The 22,666-nt window shown below is 39.8% G+C and overlaps 2 protein-coding genes across 3 annotated transcripts in view; one reads left to right on the forward strand and one right to left on the reverse strand.

The window, feature by feature from the left end:
* The window catches only part of LOC135211000 (uncharacterized), a 216,229-nt gene that overhangs the window by 15,963 nt on the left and 177,600 nt on the right, over positions 1 to 22,666 (reverse strand). For both annotated transcript variants that reach the window (XM_064244014.1, XM_064244013.1), the window contains exons 3-4: positions 2,855 to 2,942; positions 1,201 to 1,356 (exon numbers count right to left, since the gene is read on the reverse strand). In XM_064244014.1, coding sequence (XP_064100084.1) covers positions 1,201 to 1,356; positions 2,855 to 2,942 — 244 coding nt within the window. The remainder of the gene's footprint in view (positions 1 to 1,200; positions 1,357 to 2,854; positions 2,943 to 22,666) is intronic.
* Positions 11,683 to 22,666, forward strand: part of LOC135210998 (UV-stimulated scaffold protein A-like) — a 35,942-nt gene continuing 24,958 nt past the window's right edge. Inside the window, exon 1 of the mRNA XM_064244011.1 lies at positions 11,683 to 11,833. The gene's annotated coding sequence lies outside the window, so the exon portion shown is untranslated. The remainder of the gene's footprint in view (positions 11,834 to 22,666) is intronic.

The raw sequence follows: 22,666 nt of genomic DNA on the forward strand, positions 1-22,666 counted from the left end.
CTCCATATTCATTTCCTGTTATTCTTTCTCCTTCAGAGATTGACGTGAATATTGACTGTGGTGGATGATGTGATATACATATATCTTCGTGCAGAGAATACATTTTTACATTATATATATATATATATATATATATATATATATATATATATATATATATATATATATATATATATATCGGCGGGCGGATAGGTATAAAAAGTAAAAAGTATGTAGAGGAAGGACGGACATTTGGCGAAATGCCGTCCTTACAATGAATTCAATTGCTTACATTTGCATTTAGTGCCAGCGTTACTAAAATTCAGTGCATACAGGTGTTTTCGTTTATCATTCATTTTACGTGATGCCTTTCCGTAGTCTTTACTCGTGCGCTACAACATTCCCCGCATTGCAGATCCGTGTGAAGTCATCTGTAGTCCAACAGTGCCAACCATCCTACTCACTGCCAATGCCATATCCAGGCAAGATACCCGGAAATCCCGGTGCGAGCCATCCTTGCTAACAGTGCTTCACCCTGTATAAACTAGGGATCCTAATTATCATTTGCGCATTACGATGAGACTATTTTATTATAGTGATTTGGCTCGCAATTGTATGGCACTCTTGCTTTGTGATAGTGATTCTTACCGTAGAGTTTTACAGTGCCACGGGGTTCTACTGATGGCTCCTGTAAATATTTTATCTTCTGACGCCTTTAGTGAATTATATGATTAGCGGACACATCTAAGTTTACCTTCAATTCTTATTGAGGTTATTCTGGTAGAATTTAATAAAGATTATCAATCTTTTCTGTTTACATGTGGTTCGGCCACCCATAGTCAGTTGCTTTAGCCAAAACTGTAAAGTAGTCATTCCTCCAATTTTCATATCAAAATCTCTTACCCCGACCTGCCCTGTAACTATATATATATATATATATATATATATATATATATATATATATATATATATATATATACACACACACACACACACACACACACACACACACAATATATATATATATATATATATATATATATATATATATATATATATATATATACAACCAATATCCAGCATTTAAAGTCTGGAGTGACACATTCAAGGAAACAGTCACGTTGTTAATCTCTGTCAGGAAGAACGACCTAATGTTATCAGTCATCACAAATGTAATACCTTTATGAAACTAAAGGATTCTAATGGAAATTTCCACCCTACCTGAGAGGCTGGTCGCCACGAGCGTGCTTGGAGCCTGATTGTCAGGAAGGACTTGACTGCTGAGATACCTGGAATAGAGGTCTACCTCAGCCTGCAAACAGGAACACAAATTCTGGAGCTCCTCAGCTGCACATTCCAGCTGTTCCAAGGTCATGCCTGTGAAAAAAAACGAGAGGGTCAGTGGACACGGTATTTTGGAATGTGCTGCTGAGAAGAAGTTCAACTTCACCCTTTTTTCATGCTGGCAGTTTTCCTAAAATGTTGACAACTGGTTTTGTTCCATTATTTCCAGTTTCGTTCACAGACATCGAACGAGATAAGAAAAGAAAGAAAACGAAGTGCGACAGAAAATAAACACTGAGCAAACCCTTTCTTCATGATGGACCTCCAAGAAGCAAGATGTCTGTTATTTCTAGGATAAAAAGATAAAATTAATAAAGACCGCCTAATTCTTTTCCATAAATATGAGGGCCTATTTCCTTTTGTCGCAATTTTCGAACGTGATGGTTGGGTCACAAAAAGGACATCGGCGGAAGGTCATTACGCCAGGGATGATGGAGCTTCCAAGTACGCGAGTGCAGAAAACTGATCGTCATATAACAAGCACTTTCTTGGTATTAAGCCCTTCCTTCAAAACACCTCTTTCATCTCATTTCTCTCCCTTTTAACACATCTGAACCGTAAACGCGTTTAACCAACTTATCGTCGCCCATTCTTCCCACTTGACTACTGGTAAACTACCTCAAACACTTTAGCATTTCTACCACTACTATGTATGTACAATTCAGTTCTTCTCACCCCTTTTATAAAATGCCAATTGTTTATTATTATTACCTTTATTATTATTTTTTTTGTCTATCACAGTCCTCCAATTCAACTGGGTGGTATTTACAGTGTGGGGTTCCGGGTTGCATCCTGCCTCCTTAAGAGTCCATCACTTTTCTTACTATGTGCGCCGTTTCTAGGATCACACTTCTGCATGAGTCCTGGAGCTACTTCAGCCTAATTTTTCTTCCTTCTTCTTCTTATTCTTATTATTATTATTATTATTATTATTATTATTATTATTTTATTATTAAAACTAAAACAACAGACGTATTGTCGTCTTCCCTAGTTTTTAAGCAACACAAATTGCATCGCAAAAGAAACTCACTTTAAAAAATGACGCGATAATCTTGTCACGTTAAAAGGTCCATACTTTATAATGCGCCATATTTGAAGCAAATAACGATCCTTCTTTAAACGGAAAATGCTCCAATTTATTTCTTTGACTACGCAACTGAAAGTTTGGTATTGGAAGTGGCATTTGATAAGTAATTGAAACAGTTCTCTAGCGGTCGCTTTTACAAATATTTTTGCATCTTTCATTTTGATTAGAGTAAATTATTTTTTACTATCTTCAGAGACTCAAATAGTTAAACAAAAAAGTACCCTCGCTTGTTCTTTGGGCCTGAATAATGAATTTATATATCCCATTCTCTCTTATGTTCCCGTCTCGAAACTCATTTTGGGGAAGTGGATTCTGCCCTCACGCCGTGAATAGACCATTTGGGAATCCGGTACGAGGAACAGAACTGTAACCCAGTTATCAATATGAAGGCTTCGTTTCTTCTCTCCATACTCGAACAGAAAACTGACTTGTCGGCTAACTCACCCTTGATCTCATCCTCGGTGATGGCTGGCGCGCTGGTGATGTCAGACAAGCCTGAAGAAGCCGCGCTCTGGCGACGCTCACGAGACATCTGCAAAGACTGAGGTCCGTCGGATTACATAGTCAGCCTGATACAAAATTAGTATGAAGTATTGAAGCACGACTGATAATAGTTTACATGACCTCGATTGAGTATGAAAGAAGTTAGCATGACTTGAAATTGTTCTAAAGGAAATTCCATTTGATTAATAGTCAGTATGATGAAAAATTGAAACAGAAGTCAGCTTGATTAGCGTATGAATCACGACAGGAATTATTTAAAAAAACTGGTATGAATTAAAGTTAGCATGGTTAAAAGTAATCGTATGTGAAAGCACCAGCTTGATTTAAAAATATCAATACTATTGGGATCAAAAGGAATGAAATTCAGCATGATTACAGTCAACTAATGAAAAACAAACAAGAGCCGGGTTAAAACTAAATCAGTATCAATACATGTTGAAAACGGAAATTTATTATTTAAACCAAATCACTGGTTACGCGAATTGCTACTTGCAAAGTCATTTTTTTGGCGACAGCAATGCTCCTTCTGATTGGAAAGGAAGTATGATTAGTAACATTTAGCACTTATTTAGATGTAAACCAGGCCTGTCAACTGTCCAAGTTCCGTAAGTAGCCCAATAATTCTGTTGGCCTTGGCGAAGTTAGGGCCTTTTTTCACGAAGCCCTACGCCCCCACCAAACTGCTAATTGTCTTGGTCCTAAAATGATGGCCTACATTGCGCGTGAACACCCTTTCATTAATGACGAGCCATAATACATTGCATTTGGTACTACATTTCCATTTCTGTTCTTCCCTTCACTGAAAGAACTCAGCAGGTAACCTTTGACTCAACGGTTGTTTACGCTGTTTTGGAAGCGTATTGTGAACGTGTGAGTCTTCTCAAGTCCTCATGGCTGCGAACGAGCGTTCAACGCATTGTTGTGTAGTTCAAAAGTGGCGTATTTAAGGCTTTCCTTTCACCAGGAACAAAAGAGGAAAAGAAATTCACCAAACAGTCGTTCCCATGATTTCTACACTTTTACTGACCTGCAGTCTTCATCGTCCTAACTTTTCAGAAAATTCTCCAGAAAACTCTCCATTCAATAATTTCAAAATAAAATTATCAAGCCGCTTATATTCAATTTTATATTTTCTTTCTATTCTGTGTTAATGTATTATTAGGAGACCACTGAAACTTAATCAAAGCACCTGATCTATTTTGTTTTCTTTCCTATATATATATATATATATATATATATATATATATAAATATATTATATATATATAAATATATATATATATATATATATAATTATTATATATTACACAATATATATATATCATATATATATATATTATATATATATATTATATGATATATATATTCCTATATAGATATATATATATATATATATATATATATATATATATTCAAACGCATTCTTCTTCTTACAGGATCTGACGCCAGATTTAACCCTTCCAGTTTCCAGCAAGTTTTTATAAGGTGCGGTCATTATATTAGCTCTACGTCCTGCCGACAACGTTGCTTAACATCGATGACCGAACGACCGCGGTATCTCAAAAGCAAACTTGATTAGTATATCCTCTGGCGTTCTCAAAACTTGACGAGTTAAAATACATACAGTCATTGACGGTTACATTATATATTTCGAGATATCATATGCTCCTATGGCAAAGATTGATCAAACAACTGTTCCTTGTTTACTACAAATTCAGAAACATCTCTTGATCGGGCCGACTAACGATGCATTGTGATTTCACAAATAATAATGATAATATGGAGCAATGTTCAGTTACCTTGATATCTGTTGGCTGCACGATGACGAAAGATGAGTTTCATAACAGCTCCTGGCGTCTCCGTCACCATGGCAACGAAGTTGCTTGGTAGCCGAGTATGCAACCTTTAAGAATGTAACATTCTCTTCCTTCGTTTTCTCCTCTCATCATCATTATCACAATCATTGGTTAATATTCGAGAGAAGAGTAAAAAGCAAGTGCCCTCCACGAGTTCACTCTATCAACGAAACTTTCCTCGTCAAACACACGTTTATACTTATGAACTCGCCTCCTTGCGGTCGGTCCCCACCCCACAGTGCAAGGCTGCTCGTTGCTATGGAGACCAAGGGAAAACTAGCTACGCTAAGGTTATAAAGGCGGCTGTGCAATATTGGAATGTCTGTTTTAGCCACTTATACTATAATAGGGAAATCAGAAATGATACATAAAGGGTGTGAAAATGAAACAGTAGAGATGTGTACCTACATACGATGGATTAGTATTAACTACAGGTAATGAAAAACACACAGGAAGTCTAAAAATTATACTAGAAGCTTTTGACATATCTCAGTAGCGGGGCACCTGATTATGCATTATACTAATAAGTCCCGAAAATTTGGCCGACTTGAAGTTTAAAAAGTACATAATTTTCAAAATAGAATGGTTCCGGGTTCCTTGCGGCTAGATCTCTCCACATCCAATTATGGGTTCATTAATAGCGTGTTTTATACCTCTTTTGTTAATTTTTCCACAACCCATAAATGTACACTTACCTCTTCCTTTTTTTGATCTTCGATTAAACAATTAATTCGTGATGTCAGTTAGTCTCTACATGAATAGCATAACTTCACTACTTATACTAGCATAATAACATACTATTTCATCGTTTCCTCATAACGGAATTCATTCGGTAATTAGTTCTTCAATATACCTCCGCTATATTCATCGACAGTCCTCTGGTCTAACATCCCTGTTATCTCTCCTTTCAGTTTTCTCTTGTATAAACGAGTTGGCGTTACAATATTCGTGACAGGTTAGCTGCGATATGGTTTCTTCGGCGTCATATAAATTGCAGTGTTAATGGAATTTCAGTTGACTTGAGAATTAGGTAACGCCGTGTACATAACGCTTGAGGGCATTTGAGCTGTGTACACCGACACACACACACAAAGAGGCAAGTACACATATACACACATGTATGAGTGTGTAATTATATATATATATATATATATATATATATATATATATATATATATATATATATATATATATATATTGTGACAAAGTGCCAAGTATTTGGCTACTACACTTATCATTCATTAATTGTTACCTCACAACAGCCAGACACCTGATCCCTCGTCACAGGTACTAAACGACTGAATACTCTAAAGGCAACAGTGATGAGTGATCCCTTAACAACTTACCAGTATTACATAGAATCAGACTAAGTTCGTCAAAACAGGTGTGAGGTAATCTTGTAAGTAATTAAAGGGCCTCACTCCATCAACAACTTTAAAAGTCTAAGTACTTCCCTGGTTCTAAGTCACTTCAAGTTAATTGAAGGAAAACAGATCAATTACCACTCTATGTTTCTACCTAAGCAAATCATAATTATATGCATGTATACTGGTGAGAAATGAAATATTTATAAAAATTTTAAATACAAATATTTATTATCAAACTCAAAATTTATAACTAAAATTCACAATATCAGGGAAAATTACTGTTACTTGAAAACAAAGCAAAGTTTAATTAATTCTTGAATCAATTAAGTAAAATTAAATCAAAATTAATTCATCACGAAATTCAATAAAATTAATTCAATTGAAATTCAAAAGTGTTAGGTAATATCTAAAATTTGGAAATTAATTCACAAGTGCCAAACAATAATGAAACTTGAAAATTATTCTAAATAAACGCAAATTAATTCCTAAGTGTTAAATTCAATTAAATGTGCAATGATTAAGTAATGAAAATAACTAAGTTAATTAACTTGTGAATGCAAATGAAAACAGAAAAATATGGAAAATACCAAAATTGCAAAAAGTACCAATCACACAGAATATAAAATAAAAAGACACACTTCAATAAGAAAATGGATAAACGCACTTCAAATGAAACAAACACAAAAATTTGCAATGTGTAAAAATGTAAATCTTTTCACTCAAACTATTGTAACTATCAGTTATTAGTTCTCTAAACCATCGTAACCATTAGTTATTAGTTTCTTACCAAACCATCGTAATCATTAGTTATTAGTTGCAACTAATAAAAATATATCACACTTTACCTTCTTGGTATACCAATTTTCTTTCTTTGCTGCAGCTTGTTTCACACTTTCACAAAACCAGGTGCCGTTATACACACAATGTTTGTTCAGATTCCACTAAATAAACTCTAAGAAATATCAAATCTGAAATCTACAAGTTACGAGTGACCATTTTACGTTATGTTAATATCAATTATGGCGAGGCAGAGAGAGAGAGATGTCTGAACGCAACACGGTTCTAAGATGCAATGCAAACCTCTTCTTTGTATGGGTACTGCAAGAGCCTGGTGAGTTCAAAACGTTCTGAGCATGTGAAAGATGATGTAATGCTTCTAGAAGCTTCTGAATAGTGACATAAATTTACAAACAAACTGTGAAATCTACATGTGGCATTCGGCAAAGGCGTACACATATGAAATCAAGTCTGCTCAACAAAGACAAGTACCCGATCGAAACAGACTCGAGCAAAAGTCCCTATCAGACGTAATGACAGAATTTCCGAAACACAACGAAGACCTTGAGGTCTCTAATCAAACTTGTTGACAGGTTTTGAAAAACAACTCTATATATATATATATATACATATATATATATATATATATATATATATATATATATATATATATATATATATTCTTAAAACAAACAAGAGAACAATCACAGCTACATTTATTCCTTAAATGCTGAATCATGCTAAAAAAACCCAAAACACTTAGCTACCTCAGATAGTAGGCTACCTATAGTAAATTATCTCTTCCTGCTCAATGTTCATTGGTATTTATATATATATATATATATATATATATATATATATATATATATATATATTGTAAACAATGTCCCCACTTCATACCATCTCAGCTCCCAATCAACCTTCTACTTTACCATTTATAATAAAAATGCAGTCAATTCGCGTCCCTCGCCCCCTGGACCCCTTCCTTCTCTCCACCTCCTCCAAGGAATGAATCCTATAACATCCCCTGGGCGTCCGACTGTTGGTAACCTTGTAGCAGGTAGCTATCGAGAGGAGAAATTCTGCCTTGGATCCTTTTTGAAAAGGATCAGCAGGCGCCATATTGAACCAGCAACAGAATCACCTCATGGTGAACTGGCCACGTGTTGGATGGGTCAAGGAAGAACAGGCAACGCCATCTACCAGGACGTGGAGGAGCTTTCACCGAGGAGATAAAAGGGGTCGACGCATGGCAGATATACATGGTGTCCATAAAGTCTTTCCCAGATTTCAGACTTTTATTACACACAAACCATGTTAGGTAGAGGTATAAGGTTTTCTTTAATTTCAACAATAATGACTAGTTTTTTTATATTACTACTATTACTAATAAATTTCAACAAGTGTCTCCTTTGTTGCCCATTCTGTTGGACCATCTCTCCCAATCCAGTGGTTGGGGAAGGTTGCATCCAGAAAGTTACGAAAAACAAAACCCCAGTACCCTTAGCTGGAACTCTTCTAATTGAGGTGCAGCTTGTCCAGATAAACAATTGCTGATACAGTGGGTTCAGCAAAGAAAAAAGGTCTAATGACACTGCAATGACACCATTTCTGCTATTCTTGACTCAGCTGGGAGATAGAAGGATCACAGTGGCATCTGTAGGCAAACAAAAGAGATTTAGTAATTGCTCAACAGAAAGTGAAAGATGTACGCTCGTATCCACAATTATTTTAGTTATTAATTTTATTAAACAGGGAATGGCTTTATGGACACCCTGTAATTTTACTACGGCTGCTCCATGAGCAAGAGCCCGTGCTGCCATAACGCCAGCTTAATCTTCAACAACAGATGTATTAAGAGCTGCTCTAAGAGTAAGAGCCCGTGCTGGTATTGTGCTGGCTTAATCTTCAATAACAACAAGGCAGACATCCTTAAATCCTTTAGAGCGCTCAATTCTGCTCCTTGCTCCGTCTGAGGTACCCCATTGAAGAAGAGGCTGCTGTTACTGTTAGCCCACGTGAACTTTATCGTGCCCTACCGGCACCTCTCTGAGGATGATACCTAGAATCTCCTGCAGACAGGTAACGTGCAACTTAGGTTTCTTAGCAGTCAGACGTTTCATATCTTCGACTTGTCTTCTTTTCCGTTTCTAGAGTAAGACCTGTGTTAATATAATATCCACGCATTGTTTTGGGCCTTTAGCCAGAGGTGTTGATCAGTAACAAGTGTGGCATTTCATATCAATTGTGAGATCGAGGTATCAGGCACCTTCTGTGCATCTCCCTTGATCTGGCCATGTGTTGATTACAATCTGTTCACTCCCAGTATTTACATTGCAGATTGCAGCAGAGCGGCTGTGGAATCTGCCTTTCACTCCATGTGTGCACTGGTGGGAACCTTTACCCCCAGTATTTCGTCACTCCAGGTATCTGAATATTTGGACCTTCATTCATCTACATCAAGATCCTTTTATTGCTTGTTGTAATCCCTTTTCGGGGTCGTTACATCCCCTTTAACTTACCTAGCATAATCTTTTCTGATATGAAAAGTGTAAACACAGTTAACTAACTAACTCACACTTGTTCACTTAAACTTTACCAAATTTGAAGTAGGCATTCAGCCATAATTTTGGTATATGATTTCTGCTATATGTAAGGCTTAAATCAGATTATACATTAATTCATCATTCCATTGTGCAGTTAACTGGAGAGACTCGTATCAATATATTATATATATATATATATATATATATATATATATATATATATATATATACACACACACACATATATATATATATATATATATATATATATATATATATATATATACTACTATAGTGTTTATATATATATATACACTATAATGATGGGAGGAGCAGAATTGTACAGATGCAGAATGTACAAGGGAGACAGTCAAGATTATGAAAGCCAGACTGAATATGCCGGAACTAAAACTAAAAGATGAAAAATGAACACGTGACTTGTGAAATATGCTGCGAAGAGGAAATGTGAGGAATTCCTCTCACAACGATTTTATTTTCTAATGTTTTTGTGTATTCGATTGTTTCCACGCTATTTGTCTTTTATTATAGTTATTAGTGTCTGTCTCATAAGAAATTATTGATTGATTTTCACTGCGTATTGCCGTCTGTCAGGTAATCGACAGACAGGAACTATGTTACTGTATTTGTATTCATGTGAAAACCAAATATATTCGCATGCCCATATATTTTGTAAAGATATGTACGTCTATATTGCATGACATAATAAGGGTGAAAGAACCACATCTACTCGAGAATGACACTCTTAACATTATTTTATCTGATTTTGCTATGTTCTGGTACGTAGTATCTGTGGTGCGTTTAGCACCGAAAAGATGGTTTTACACAAAGACGAAGTCTTTTGACATAAACGTCAGTAGACGTTTTAGTAACGAAGTATAGTTACTGTTTTAGTTATGATAATTCATTTGTCTTTATATATATGAAATTGTTCTTGGTGAATGTATTGCGCATATTACGTATGGTAAGAGTTGATGTAATTGGGTCTTATTTGTGCCTCTCGCCAGAGAAGCCATTAGGAGAGGTCAAAAGATCGGGAGGGGAAAAGAAGGGTAGTACTTCGCCCCTCTGAACGCTCCTTTGCGTGCCCCTCTAGGGGTGTGTATGCGTATGTGCGTAGTACACTGTATGGGCTTGATATCGCCCAAAACTGTTTTGACACACACCACCAATTAATTCACTACATTTAATAAATATGTTGAAGTTGCACACTATTATATTTGGAATTTATTTTTGACAACGAACTTGATAATTATTGTAAAGTTTTTTATGTTCATGAAAACCTTGTACGTCAGTTCTACATTCGTGGTAATTGAATAACTTGTCTCTTTTCCCCAACAAAACCCAAATGCAGGCAGCAGGGCCAGGACGGAACGGACAGCTTCTTGGCTCAACTTTTGAGGTGACCTGTTATCGAGTGTTGTGTAGTGATGTGTGTGTGGATTTAGAAAGGGCGATTGCCCTGATTCTTTGAATTTTGTCGTAATTTGTTTCATTTGAGTGCCATTGATTTACAATTCCCCTAGAGTGATTAATTTCATTGTCACTTATATCTTATTACTCTTTGATATGTTTAACTTTTAGTTATTAAATTTATTTTAACTTTACATTTATCAAATGCGTTTCAATATCCCTGGATTTTATTTCATTTTTCCTATGTTTCAGTTTTGTGGATGGTGAATATGAATTGATCTGATAAACCTTTATTGTGTTCATATCTTAAGGTTATGCAAATAACTTAGAAACGAGATAACACAGCGGTCCTCTAAGGTCTGAAAATCAACCTGTGAGTACTCGCAACATTTAGAGAGAGAGAGAGAGGCACGTACCTCTCGTCGTATCTCGTGTAGCGATTTATGATCTGAGTTCATGTCTACAAGGACTGCTCAGTAAGTGAAAGTACTTAATTGTGCTACTATTCATTAATGATATTGGTGTGTTATCCTCGTTAATAATGAATTGGGTTGAGAGATATCTCCCCGTAATTTAAAACCGCAAAGGGAGTTTTGTGGAGTTGTTACGTAAGGCTTTTAGCGGTTTTTGACCAAGTAACAACGTTAAGCATATAATACAGTCCACTATAAGTCCATCTTTTTCGCCACAATCAATTATTATTTGCATGCAGAAGTCTTCAGGGGATGAAAATTCAAAACAGTAAGGTGGGGGAACTATAAAAAGCAATGGAAATCAGAAATATAAGAAGTGAAAAGGTAACAATGCTTGTGGAGAGAACGTCGGGGAACTAGGAACGAGAACCAAGAGCCGTTCAAATGAAAAGTCCCTCCTCCTACTACTAGTACAACCACCACAACAGTTTTGTTTACATCAATTGTCTGTCAAATTCTTATTGCGTAGTGTGAGTATAATTCTTATTGCGTAATGTGAGGATATAGTATCAAATTCAAACGGTTACACGGTTACTTGCATATAACCAAGAGGCCGAGACCGTTCTGTGGTCTTCTCTGATGTTTGGGTGAATAGGTAGGTTATACCTAGCCTATACCTATTACTACCTTAGTAGGTACCTACTACCTACCTACTAGGTACTACCTATACATAGCTATAGCGTAATGCGGGAGTTAGGCCAGCCGTCACTTGGACTAGCTTTCGTAATATTTATCGCAACTCAGAATTGGTGGGATGCTACTTAAGCAGTAAGCTTAATGTTTGTAGCTAATGGTTAATTTTACACCTACGGTCAATGACCGAGCGGCGGCGTAGCGGCCGCGGCCACTACCTGAAAGAGAGCTAGAATTAGGCTAGGTAGCCTATGCCATTATTTCGTAATTTAGGAGAAAACACTTACTTCGAGAGGAGCGTAGAGGTCTCGTCGTGCTGCCTGGATAGGCCACAACTAGCTATTCACTGATGCTCATGGCAGTGAATTCAAGTACTTTTTCGGGAAGGTGGCCGCTATGTTGCCGCTCGGTCATTTACCCTATAATATTTCTTATAGAATAGGCCAAAATAGAATCTAGGAGTATTTAGGCCGAGGGTCAAGTGCTGAGACCTATGAGGTCACTTAAAGCTGAAGTGGAAATTGACAGTAAGGAGGTATGTAAGGTGTAACACGAGGTAACAGTTGTTGGGGACACTAGCAGATCTAGGGGGCTGGGCACCTGGGCACGTGCCCCCTCCTGAAAAATAATGAAAAAATAATGATAGTGAAAATTTAGATAATAATATTTAACAAATGGAAAATATAAAATTGGGGAAAAATAAAAAATGTATTATCAAAATATGTAATATTTTAAGAACAAAAAAATACCAATAATCTGAATGATAATAATAATGGATTCAGTATTTCCTGATAGAACAGGCAATTGCTGCCCATTTCATAATTAATACTTAAATGCTGAATTATATGCCACAGAAAATGTATTATATTGTGATACAACAGAAATACTTTAAGAAAAGCTAGCATTTTACACACACACACACACACATATACATGATACATATGTATAAATGTATGTATAATATGAAAATTGGTCCCCTCCCCATGAAATTTTTCTGGGTCTGCTAATGGTTGGGGAGGGTGGAAAGTCAGATTGAAGAGAATATGAACTGAGGTACAGTAAAAGGAATGGGAGAGGTTGCAGCTAGGGGCCGAAGGGACACTGCAAAGACTATTAAATAATGTCTAAGTGCACTGCATGAGGTGCATTGATGGCACTACCCCCCTATGGGGAATTAATTTTCCCCTACACGATATACAAACCCTCGGTCCTTTACATAAGGAATTACTTTCAGCGTAGGCTGGAGTACGGCCGTTAAATTCTTGAACAAGGTAGTTAGGCAGTAACTACCGTCTGGTAGGTGGATAGGCCCGCCTGCCAGATGTAAACACTCCAATTTGCTTTCAGACGTCTTCTGATGAAGATGTATGTTTGTGAGCTCTTGCTGACTAGCCGTTAATTAAATTTTCCCGAAGGGGTCTTTAATTTGTTATTTTGAATTAATATGTATATGTATACTATTGTGTTTGATATTAATAACTAATTGACTTTAATAATTAATATGCAAACCCACTTTTTGTGATAGCCTTGCTAGCCGCCTTTCTGCTTTGTGTTAGGGGTTGGTGGCAAGGGTGTGCCAACACCCTTATTACATATTTTTGGCCTTTAATGTTAGGATGAGGCATGTATTCATCCAAAATTTACGTTTATGCTTTGGAAATTACAGAGGAGAACTTCGGAGGTTTGTCCTTTGTTTCTTCTGGTATTTCTCTTCTTCATCCTTTCACTAGCTATCGGACAAAGATAGAAGAGGGGGCATGTGGTGTTGATGTTTGAGGGATCTCCTCTCATTTAGGAGGGCGGTGCCCTTCGATGTGAGAGGAGTATCCTTATTTTTTAAAATCATATTTTCTTTCTTTTACAGGCTAACAGAGGTCATACTTGATTACAGCAGTAGATGGTTGGATATCTCTTCGTGTTGACTATCCTAACCTTAGAATTGTACCTGTGATTCGTATTATGCTGTGATATTGGTGCTTGAGTGTGTGTGCAGTTCCTCTGCTGGAAACCATATTCGTTTGCTGCTGCTATCCTGGAGTTTCATCACTGAACAAAGTCTTCATCGCTGCCCTGTGATTATTAACTCTATTCCTGAAGGTAACTACCTCATCCTGTATAAGAATTCTTGCAGAATTTGGAGAAGTCGAGGAGGAAGAGAGCTCGTCAAGTGTCGTCCTCTTCTTCGGAATCATATTTTTCATCAGCCTCCACCCCTTCGACTTCTAAGGCTCCCTGCTGAAGAAGAGGAAGGTAGTCTCCCTCACCGTAAGTCTCGTCACGAGACTTCTAAGGGTCTGCCTCCTCGAACTGAGGAGGCAGTTGGGTCTTCCACTGTCTTGCCTGTTCCTTTCGGTACAGGAACCGTCATGCTGGCCCCAGGGCCTAGCGTGCTGGGAGCTGTAGATGCACTGTAGAAGCGCAAACCTCGGTTCGCACTTCTGCTACTAGTCTTAGAGGCTCTGCCCCTAAGACTAGTTCCATGTCGGGTGCTCGTTTGCGAGTTTCCCCGAGTGTATGTAAATCTACGGATTCGCGTGCTTCCAAAGTCAGTGACGCTGAGTCCACTCACTGTCACGACTTGGGCACGGAGTGGAAGAAAGGAGCGAGTCGTTCAGGTGACTCACGTCATGCCGGTGATTGATCGGTTCTCAGCCCTCTCCAGTCAGATGCACGCTCAACCCAACCCAGACAAAGGTCACGTTCGCGTGAACAACTGGTTGCAGTGGCAGCGAACATTTTGCCTGCCTTGCAAGAGTTTTGTAAGCCTCCTCAGGAAAGCATTTCTCCAGACAATAATGCTTTCCTAGACTTGCGTCGCGGCCATCACCGCAGGTTGATGGCTGCCCGTGACTGACTTTTCCTGCTAGTTCTGCTAGCAAGGCGAGCAAGAGCATCCAGTCTTCCTCACCTATTCCCTCTATTTCCTATGGCTATGCTGGGAGGGGCAAGGTGAATAGGAGGGATCCTGCAGAGTGCTCTCCATAGGATTCAGTGTCGGGGCACTACGTTCCTGGAAGGATCTTAGGGTCCTACCAGACATACATCCACATCGTTGAAGAAGGATCTTCTGTCAAATCTGGAAACTGGCTCCCTGGCTTTTACTGTCCTTTGGATGGGTTTCAATTTGCAGTTCCCTATGGGTTCTTGCATTTAGGAGACTCGAGTCTATATTCCATTGAATTGTACTTGCATTCCAGTCTTAAATGCTTGCATTTAGGACTGGCTTTTATGCCTGTTTCTCCTTGATTTCATTGTTAAACAATAATCGTTTAACGAAATTCGGGGGTCTCGCCAAGCACTTAAATTCTTTGGAATTTCTAGCACTCTCTTGAGTGTTTTGGTCTTCTATGCTCTGCAAACATTCAGGTGAGACGAGAATTCATGATATTTGTTAATACAATACTACCTGTGAATCTCACTGATTGTTGAATTCCTTGGAATTTCTGGCATTCTCAGTGATATGGTCTTCTATAATTTCCAAACACTCGGACGAGACAGACATCCCCGGTAACTGTTATTACGAAAATCAGGAGTCTCGCTAAGCCAATAAATTCTTTGGAATTTCTGGCATTCATAGAGTGATTTGGTTTTCTGTGATTTCCAAACACTCAGGCGATGGGCTTTCCCAATAAGTACTACTTTAGAAAACCCTTTCACTCGAAGGAGACGGTCAAGAGTCTCCAAGCGGTTAAGTGTAGCATACGGAGGCTTTGGTGGAACCGCTTGGACTTCGGTTGTCTGAGTAGATCCTTCCTTAAATGAAGGACACGAGGGAGATCCCCTGAAAGAGCTAGAAGGTCCGGAAACCATTCTCTCAAGGCCACCAAGGAGCTACTAGTGTTATTCTGCAGTGATTCGATTCTTGAAACATGTTCAGTACTTTTTTTATTGTTGCAAATGGAGGAAAAGCATATGCATCTAGGTTGGACCAATCTTGAAGAAATGTGTCTACTGCCCAAGCCTGAGGGTCCTGGCATGGAGAGCAATACACTGGGAGTTTCTTGTTCATTGCTGTTGCAAATTAGTCCACATTTGGAGCTCCCCATAGACTCCACAGCGACTGGCAGACTTGCGGATGTAAAGACCATTCCATGGGTAGGACTTGTCCCTTCCTTCTCAGTTGATCTGCCAAGACATTGTTCTTCCCTGGTATGAACTGTGGAACCAACACTATGTTCTTGGCTTCCGCCCAAAGAAACAACTTCTCCACTATCAGAAACATTGACTTTGATCTTGTTCCGCCCTTGTTTCTGATGTACGCCAAAAAGGTAGTATTGTCTGAAAATACTGCTATTACCTTTCCTCTGACTACCTGTTCGCACTGAAGGAGCGACTTCCAAACTGCCAACAGTTCTAGATTGTTTATGTGTAACTCCCTCTCTTGCAGTGACCACACCCCAGACATCTGATGGCCTCCCAGGCAAGCTCCCCAGCCTGTCATTGAGGCGTCTGAAGGTCTGGGCTCACTACTCTTTGTCGACCCTTCCACCGTGCTAACGTCTCCCAAAGACTTACTGGGACTGAAATTAAATGGGCGCCTGGCAGGGACTTCCTGTCCCAAGATTCTCTCAAGTAGAGTTGAATTAGTCGCATCTTGAGCCTTGCTAGACTGACAAATCTTTCCAGAGATGCCATGTGTCCCAACAGAGACAGCCATTGCCTTGCTAGAAGCTTCCTTAAGGGCTGAAATTTTCCTAGAAGCAATAAAAAATTGTCTATACGTTTCTCCGACAAAAACCTGAAAACTGCGAGTGTCTATCCTCATCCCTAGATAGAGAATTGTCTGAGTTAGAATCAGAGCAGACTTCTGAAAATTTATCAATATGCCCAGTGATTGAGCCAGGCAAAGTAACAGATCCTTGGCCTCAGAATTCCCTTGGAAGAGTTGGCCAACATTAGCCAGTCGTCTAAATAGAGCAGAATTCTCACTCCCAACAAATGACACCATCCCCCTACTGGTGCCAAAATCCTTGTGAATACCAACAGTGCTGTACACAGGCCGGAGCAAAGAGCTCTGAATTGAAATGTCTTCCCTGCGAAGGCAAAGCACAAGAACTTGCGAGACTGAGGATTTATCAGAATGTGGAAATAAGCGTCTTGCATGTCCACCGACATCATCCAGTCGTTCTTCTGTGAGTCTCGACACATCCAGTACAGGACGCCACCCTCTAGATGGTTTGGGCACCAGAAAAAGATGGTTGTAAAACCCAGGCGAGTTTCCTGACACCTGCTCTATCACTTTCTTCCCTAGTAATGATCTCACCTCTTTCTGAAGTACAAGAAATTTTCCCTGCTGATGACGATAAGCTGGAAGAGCAATTGGAGATGATGACAGAGGAGACAGAAAAAGAATTTTGTAGCCTTCCTTCAGTACCTCCACCACCCAAGGTTCTGCTCCCAAGTCTCTCCAAACATGTCAGAAGATCTGCAGTTGACCTCCTACTGGAACCTGAGGGCATAAAGATTCATTTATTTCTAAAAAAAACTTAGCAGTTTTGTTTTTATTGGAGCCTGGTAAGGACCTACAAAAGGGCTTAGTAGCTGAAGACTGTTCATGAGATGAGGAAGGACGAATTTTTGCCGGAGGGCCAGACGGCAAAGAAGGAACAGGTCTTTTGTTCCCCACTTTAAAAGACTGTCTGATAAACTCCCTATTTTCCTGTATGGAAATATCCTCCCTTATTGCCTTAAATAGAGATGGATTCAGAAGGCAGTCCACAAGGGAACCCAAAACTGCAGCTATCTTCTGAGAAGGAGAGACCTTGGTTGAAAGATAAGAGCACAATTGTTCTCTTTTCTTCAAGATCGAATTAGTTAAAGCATGAAAACATTCGCCTGCCACATCTGAAACAGCCTTATCCAGGCAAGACAAAAAATCTAAAGACTCTTCCCAAGTTTTGATACCCGCTGGCGTCAGAAAGTCTTTAAGCTGACGCAGAGAAGCGGCAATAGTACTTAGTGAAAGTTCCGCAAAAGACAAAACCTCAATACTTCTAAACAAAGACTTGGACAAAGCCTCTGCCTCTGTATTAGACCAAAGCACCTTACCAGTCTCAAGAGAGTGTCTTTTCATAGGATCGAGACACGCAAGGAAATCATCATCGTCGACCGAGGACTGTTTCAGCTCCAGCAACAAGCCTGTGTCATTATAACCGATTCTACGCGATTTTGAAAACCCCAGAATACTAGAGCTGGCAGACTTACCAGAGGCTTTGTGCACCAGAGGATGAGATATTTCGTCAAAACGTCCTCTAATTGAAGGCGAAAGCTTAGGTTTCTTCAAAGACTTAATGGGAGTTGAAATGCTGGAAGACAATAACAAACTAGTCTCTACAGAATCTCTTTCCTCCACCAAATGAGGATAAAGAGAAGCGCAACATTCCAGTGAGCGCTGAAAGACCGAAGGAGACTTTTCCGACTAGAGTTCTTCTTCTGCCAGTTGCGGATTCAAGACGACAGCAGCCGACTCCTCGCGATAAAAATTTGGTTTGATAGGCGAAGAGCCTCCGGGAGAAGTAGTCTGCAGTTGTCTACTAGCATCGACACCAGCTGGCCAAGCCGAAGCAGAGGGGATACCCATTGGCAAAGAAAATGGAACTTGTAAGAGAGTCGGAGAAGATTCGTCGACACTGAACTGTACCACTTCGTCCGAATGCGTCTCAAGCGGCTTGGGAACGATCCCAGACGACACATCTTTAGAGAGTAAAGCAATTAGAATAGCATCTCGATTGGAAACAACAGTAGAATCTGTAACCATAGAGAAAGAAAGACATTAGCAGAGTCCACCTGAGACTCTCCAACAGTAGAAGACCAAGGAATAGCAGAGAAAGATTTAGAATGAGACGTAGAAGCACACGAAATAGGTTCAACAATTGATTGAGTCAATGTAAAAGAATTAGAACAACCCGCTGTGGGGATATAATTATTAATAAACTCTATATCTAAATTCTTACTCTTGTAGGTTCTAGAAACCTCATTTCTTGCTCTGGATGAAGGCGAGGTCGAAATACTGTGTGAAGACTTACGCCTACCAAAACGATATGGCGAACGCATTAAGCGTGACTACGTGTGAGAGTTGAAAAGGGAGAAGTAGGAGTCAGAGGGTACAGAACCCCATCGCCCCAAGAACCGACCCGGTTCCCTGGCAGCGGACTTTTCCATCTGTTGCAGGGCAGTCCTAGGCTCAGGCTACATACAGGCGAGGGCACCGACACCTTACCTCTACAAGGGGAACGCGAAAAAGAACGTTCACTATGGAGGGACTCGGAACGGTTTTGTTATCATAAATTCAGTTAAACTTTTAACGGAATCTAAAATAAGACTTGCATCCTGTTCAAGTTTCTCGATATGCTTTCCCTGAACCGAAAGGGGAGCGTAAGTCGGAGCTACAGAGGAAACGCTAGAACTACCATTATCAGTATTAGGCCTAGTATAGGAAAGAACCGTAGTTTGAGTAGGGGTAACAGCAGACGAAGGCTCAACAGGAATGGGAGAAAAGGTAGCTTTATACCCTGATCTAATTACCTGCTTCCGCAGTCTATCTGCTTCCCTTCTTTTCCTATTTCTAATACTTTTGAGCATAATATCCTTAGGCCAGTCCTTGCATTCCTCACACCTAATCTCTAGATCACACTCTGTACCCCTGCAGCTGGTACAAACATCATGTTGATCTATCTCAAATTTAGGCATTCTTGTTACACAATAATCATTCCTACATAACCTGATATTGGTTGACTTGCTTCCGGTGGAAGACATCCTAGGATGATTAAATTTACAGTACTACTGTGATAGAAGAAAAACAGCCAAGATTCACCAAACACCAACATACGCCTATACCTAATGGCAGCAAGGAGAATTCTGACTAGAGCTAAAACATTCGAACACACCTGGTGGAGAACAGGTGAAGTAGACAGTTTTCTGGGTCAGCCAAGCGATCGGTTTTTCTTTTGTTTTGAATGCTGACTCACCTATTGGCGTGGAGATATGAGCTAACTTTAACAGTAGGTAAGATTCATCTCAAATAAAATCAGTTATGGAGCAAGTAGGAAGAGAGGAAAATCCAACCGTGGGTCTTAGGAGTTCACAGAGAGGGATATGCCATCCTGTTCAGGGAGAATCCTCCCTTAGCTTCCTCTCTAATCAGCTTGGAGGCCTACTCCATAGGCTCAAAGTGGTTTACAGTCCTTTCAGAAGAGATTAGCCATACTTCATTAGGGGGACTGGATGGCAACAACAGATATGCAGGACGCATATTTCCATATTCCCATTCTCCAGAAATCCACAAAATTTCTCAGGTTTGTTTTCCATGGCAGGGCCTTTCAGTTTTGGGCTCTATGTTTCAGCCTCTCCACAGCTCCACAAGTTTTTACCCGGGTTCTGGCTCTCTTTGCAAAATGGTTACATCTCTCAGGAATCAACATTTGTCTTTATTTAGATGACTGGCTCCTTTGCTCCCCATCGGAAGTGAAATGCATGGAGGACCTACAGCAGGCTCTTCTTTTGGCTCAAAAATTGGGTCTATTAATCAGGACCAAATCCCAATTAGTTCCGACTCAGTTGATTCTATATTTGAGCATGAAGATAGAATCTCGGAGTTTTTGGATTTTTCCATCAGGCAAAAGAATCCTCTCTTGCCTGCAAACAGTTCAGAAGTTTCTCGATCACCCATTGTGCTCCGCCAACGACTGGATGAGCCTTCTGGGCACTCTTTCATCAATTGAGAAGTTTGTTCCCCTAGGAAGACTACATTTGAGACCACTTCAATTCTTCCTCATAGCAAATTGGCAAAGGAAACTTCATACGGACTTGTTTGTTTTTCCGATCACTCTGGAGACCAAAGAAGACCTCAAGTAGTGGCTCGTAGAAGGAAGATTTGTGGAAGGAAAATCTCTATTTCCTCTGAGCCCCAATTGCACACTATTATCAGATGCATTGGATCTGGAGTGGGGTGCAATTCTGGAAAACATAGAAATATCAGTGACGTGGTCTCCAACAAGCAAGAATCTTCATATAAAAATGAAAGAGCTCAAGGCAATACATCTGACCCTTCAGCATTTTGCAACAGCAACGTGCAACAGTGACGTACAATAGGACAGCTATTGTTCATTTAGAGAGTACCACAGCCCTGGCATATATAAGGAACTAGGGAGGTAAACATGCCTTCTCTCTTTGTGAGACGGCCAAGAATCATCTTCGTTGGGCTCGAGATAATCACACAAAGGTTGTCACAAGGTTTATTCAAGGGAGGTTAAACATCCTAGCGGACGAATTAACTCACTGGTAACAGGTTCTACCGATCGAGTGGACACTGAATCCACAAGTTTGGACCAACCAATGGAGACGGAGAAAACCAACGATAGACCTGTGTGCAACATAGAGAAATCACAGGCTTCTTTATTGCATGCCTGTCCTGGACCCTCTAGCATGGGGAACAGATGCAATGATGCAGGACTGGTTGAATCTCAATGTTTATACATTCCCGCCGTTCAACTTGGCGAGGGATGTCATAAAGGGATTTTGACGGAGGAAAAATCTATTTCTGGGCAAGGACCTGTGTTGCCCTGTGAAATGTCCCTTTAGCACTCATTTCTAAGGTATAAATATTGCTATAAATACCAGAGAAAAGGTTAAATGGTAATGCCAGAGTACTCTGGCTCGCTCACCTTTATTTTAAAGGTGTCGGTATGGTAACTAGGGCGAGTGAAACCACTACCAGAGGTCCCTTGCCATTTAGTCTCTCCCTCCTTCAATATCCCTCGTCTACAGAGGAGCCGATCAAGCCCCACTACTCGCTACCACTATGGCTAGCACCTCGGATCTCATTCCTTTCGATAGCACGATTCACGCTGCACACGTTCTCTTTGCTTGTGATTGTGTTTCTGGAATATCCCACCTTTTCTTTCATCATGGAATGTCAAGCTGTTGCTGCATCCAAGTTAAGTACTGCTATTAATGGTTGACACTTTTTAGGATCTGCCTTTGGCACGATAAACCAAATTATTTAGGTTTTTATAGAACGGCGTCCCATGCGGTGCCGTTCCTGCGCCGCTGTGCTCGGCTTGCTACCTCGTGTTGCTTTGTTTACAAGCTCCAATTGGTCTCCTATACCTATTGGGCTCAATGCATTGTTTAGCAGTACCATACTTGGATTATCAATGATGCATTTGATTGACGTTAATATTATTCTTAATATTATTCGTATTTTATTAGTCCGTTCACTGGGGATAGCCTTCAACCGAGCACATGCTCTCGGTTCATAGCCTACCAGTTAGCCTTCCAGTTTAGATTGTCATACATGCATGTATCTTTCTAGTTGTTAGGTTAACTCTCCTTAGGCGCCCTTTGTGCGGAGGACCCTGGTCCTTTCGCCCTATCGTCCTCGAGCCACCCTGGCCGCTTGCCCCTCAATTATTTCGTCACGGCATCTAGGCTAGCTGCTCGGAGTTACCAAGTTTTGTCTAATCTTCTCGATTGGCTTTAGCCCAGCTTCTCTAGGACTCAGTTCTTTTTCTCTCACTTCATTTTTACTTCCCTTCCCCCCGTGTTAGGACAGGATAGTTATTTTATGTGTTATATGCTCATTGAGATGGCATCAGTTGGCCTATAGGCCTCCTTCGATCGCCTGGCCTTTCTCACCGCGTGTCTGTTCACCCAAATGAGAGTGTTTCCAG

This window comes from Macrobrachium nipponense, chromosome 4 (assembly GCF_015104395.2).
Source record: "Macrobrachium nipponense isolate FS-2020 chromosome 4, ASM1510439v2, whole genome shotgun sequence".
NCBI classification, from domain to species: domain Eukaryota; kingdom Metazoa; phylum Arthropoda; class Malacostraca; order Decapoda; family Palaemonidae; genus Macrobrachium; species Macrobrachium nipponense.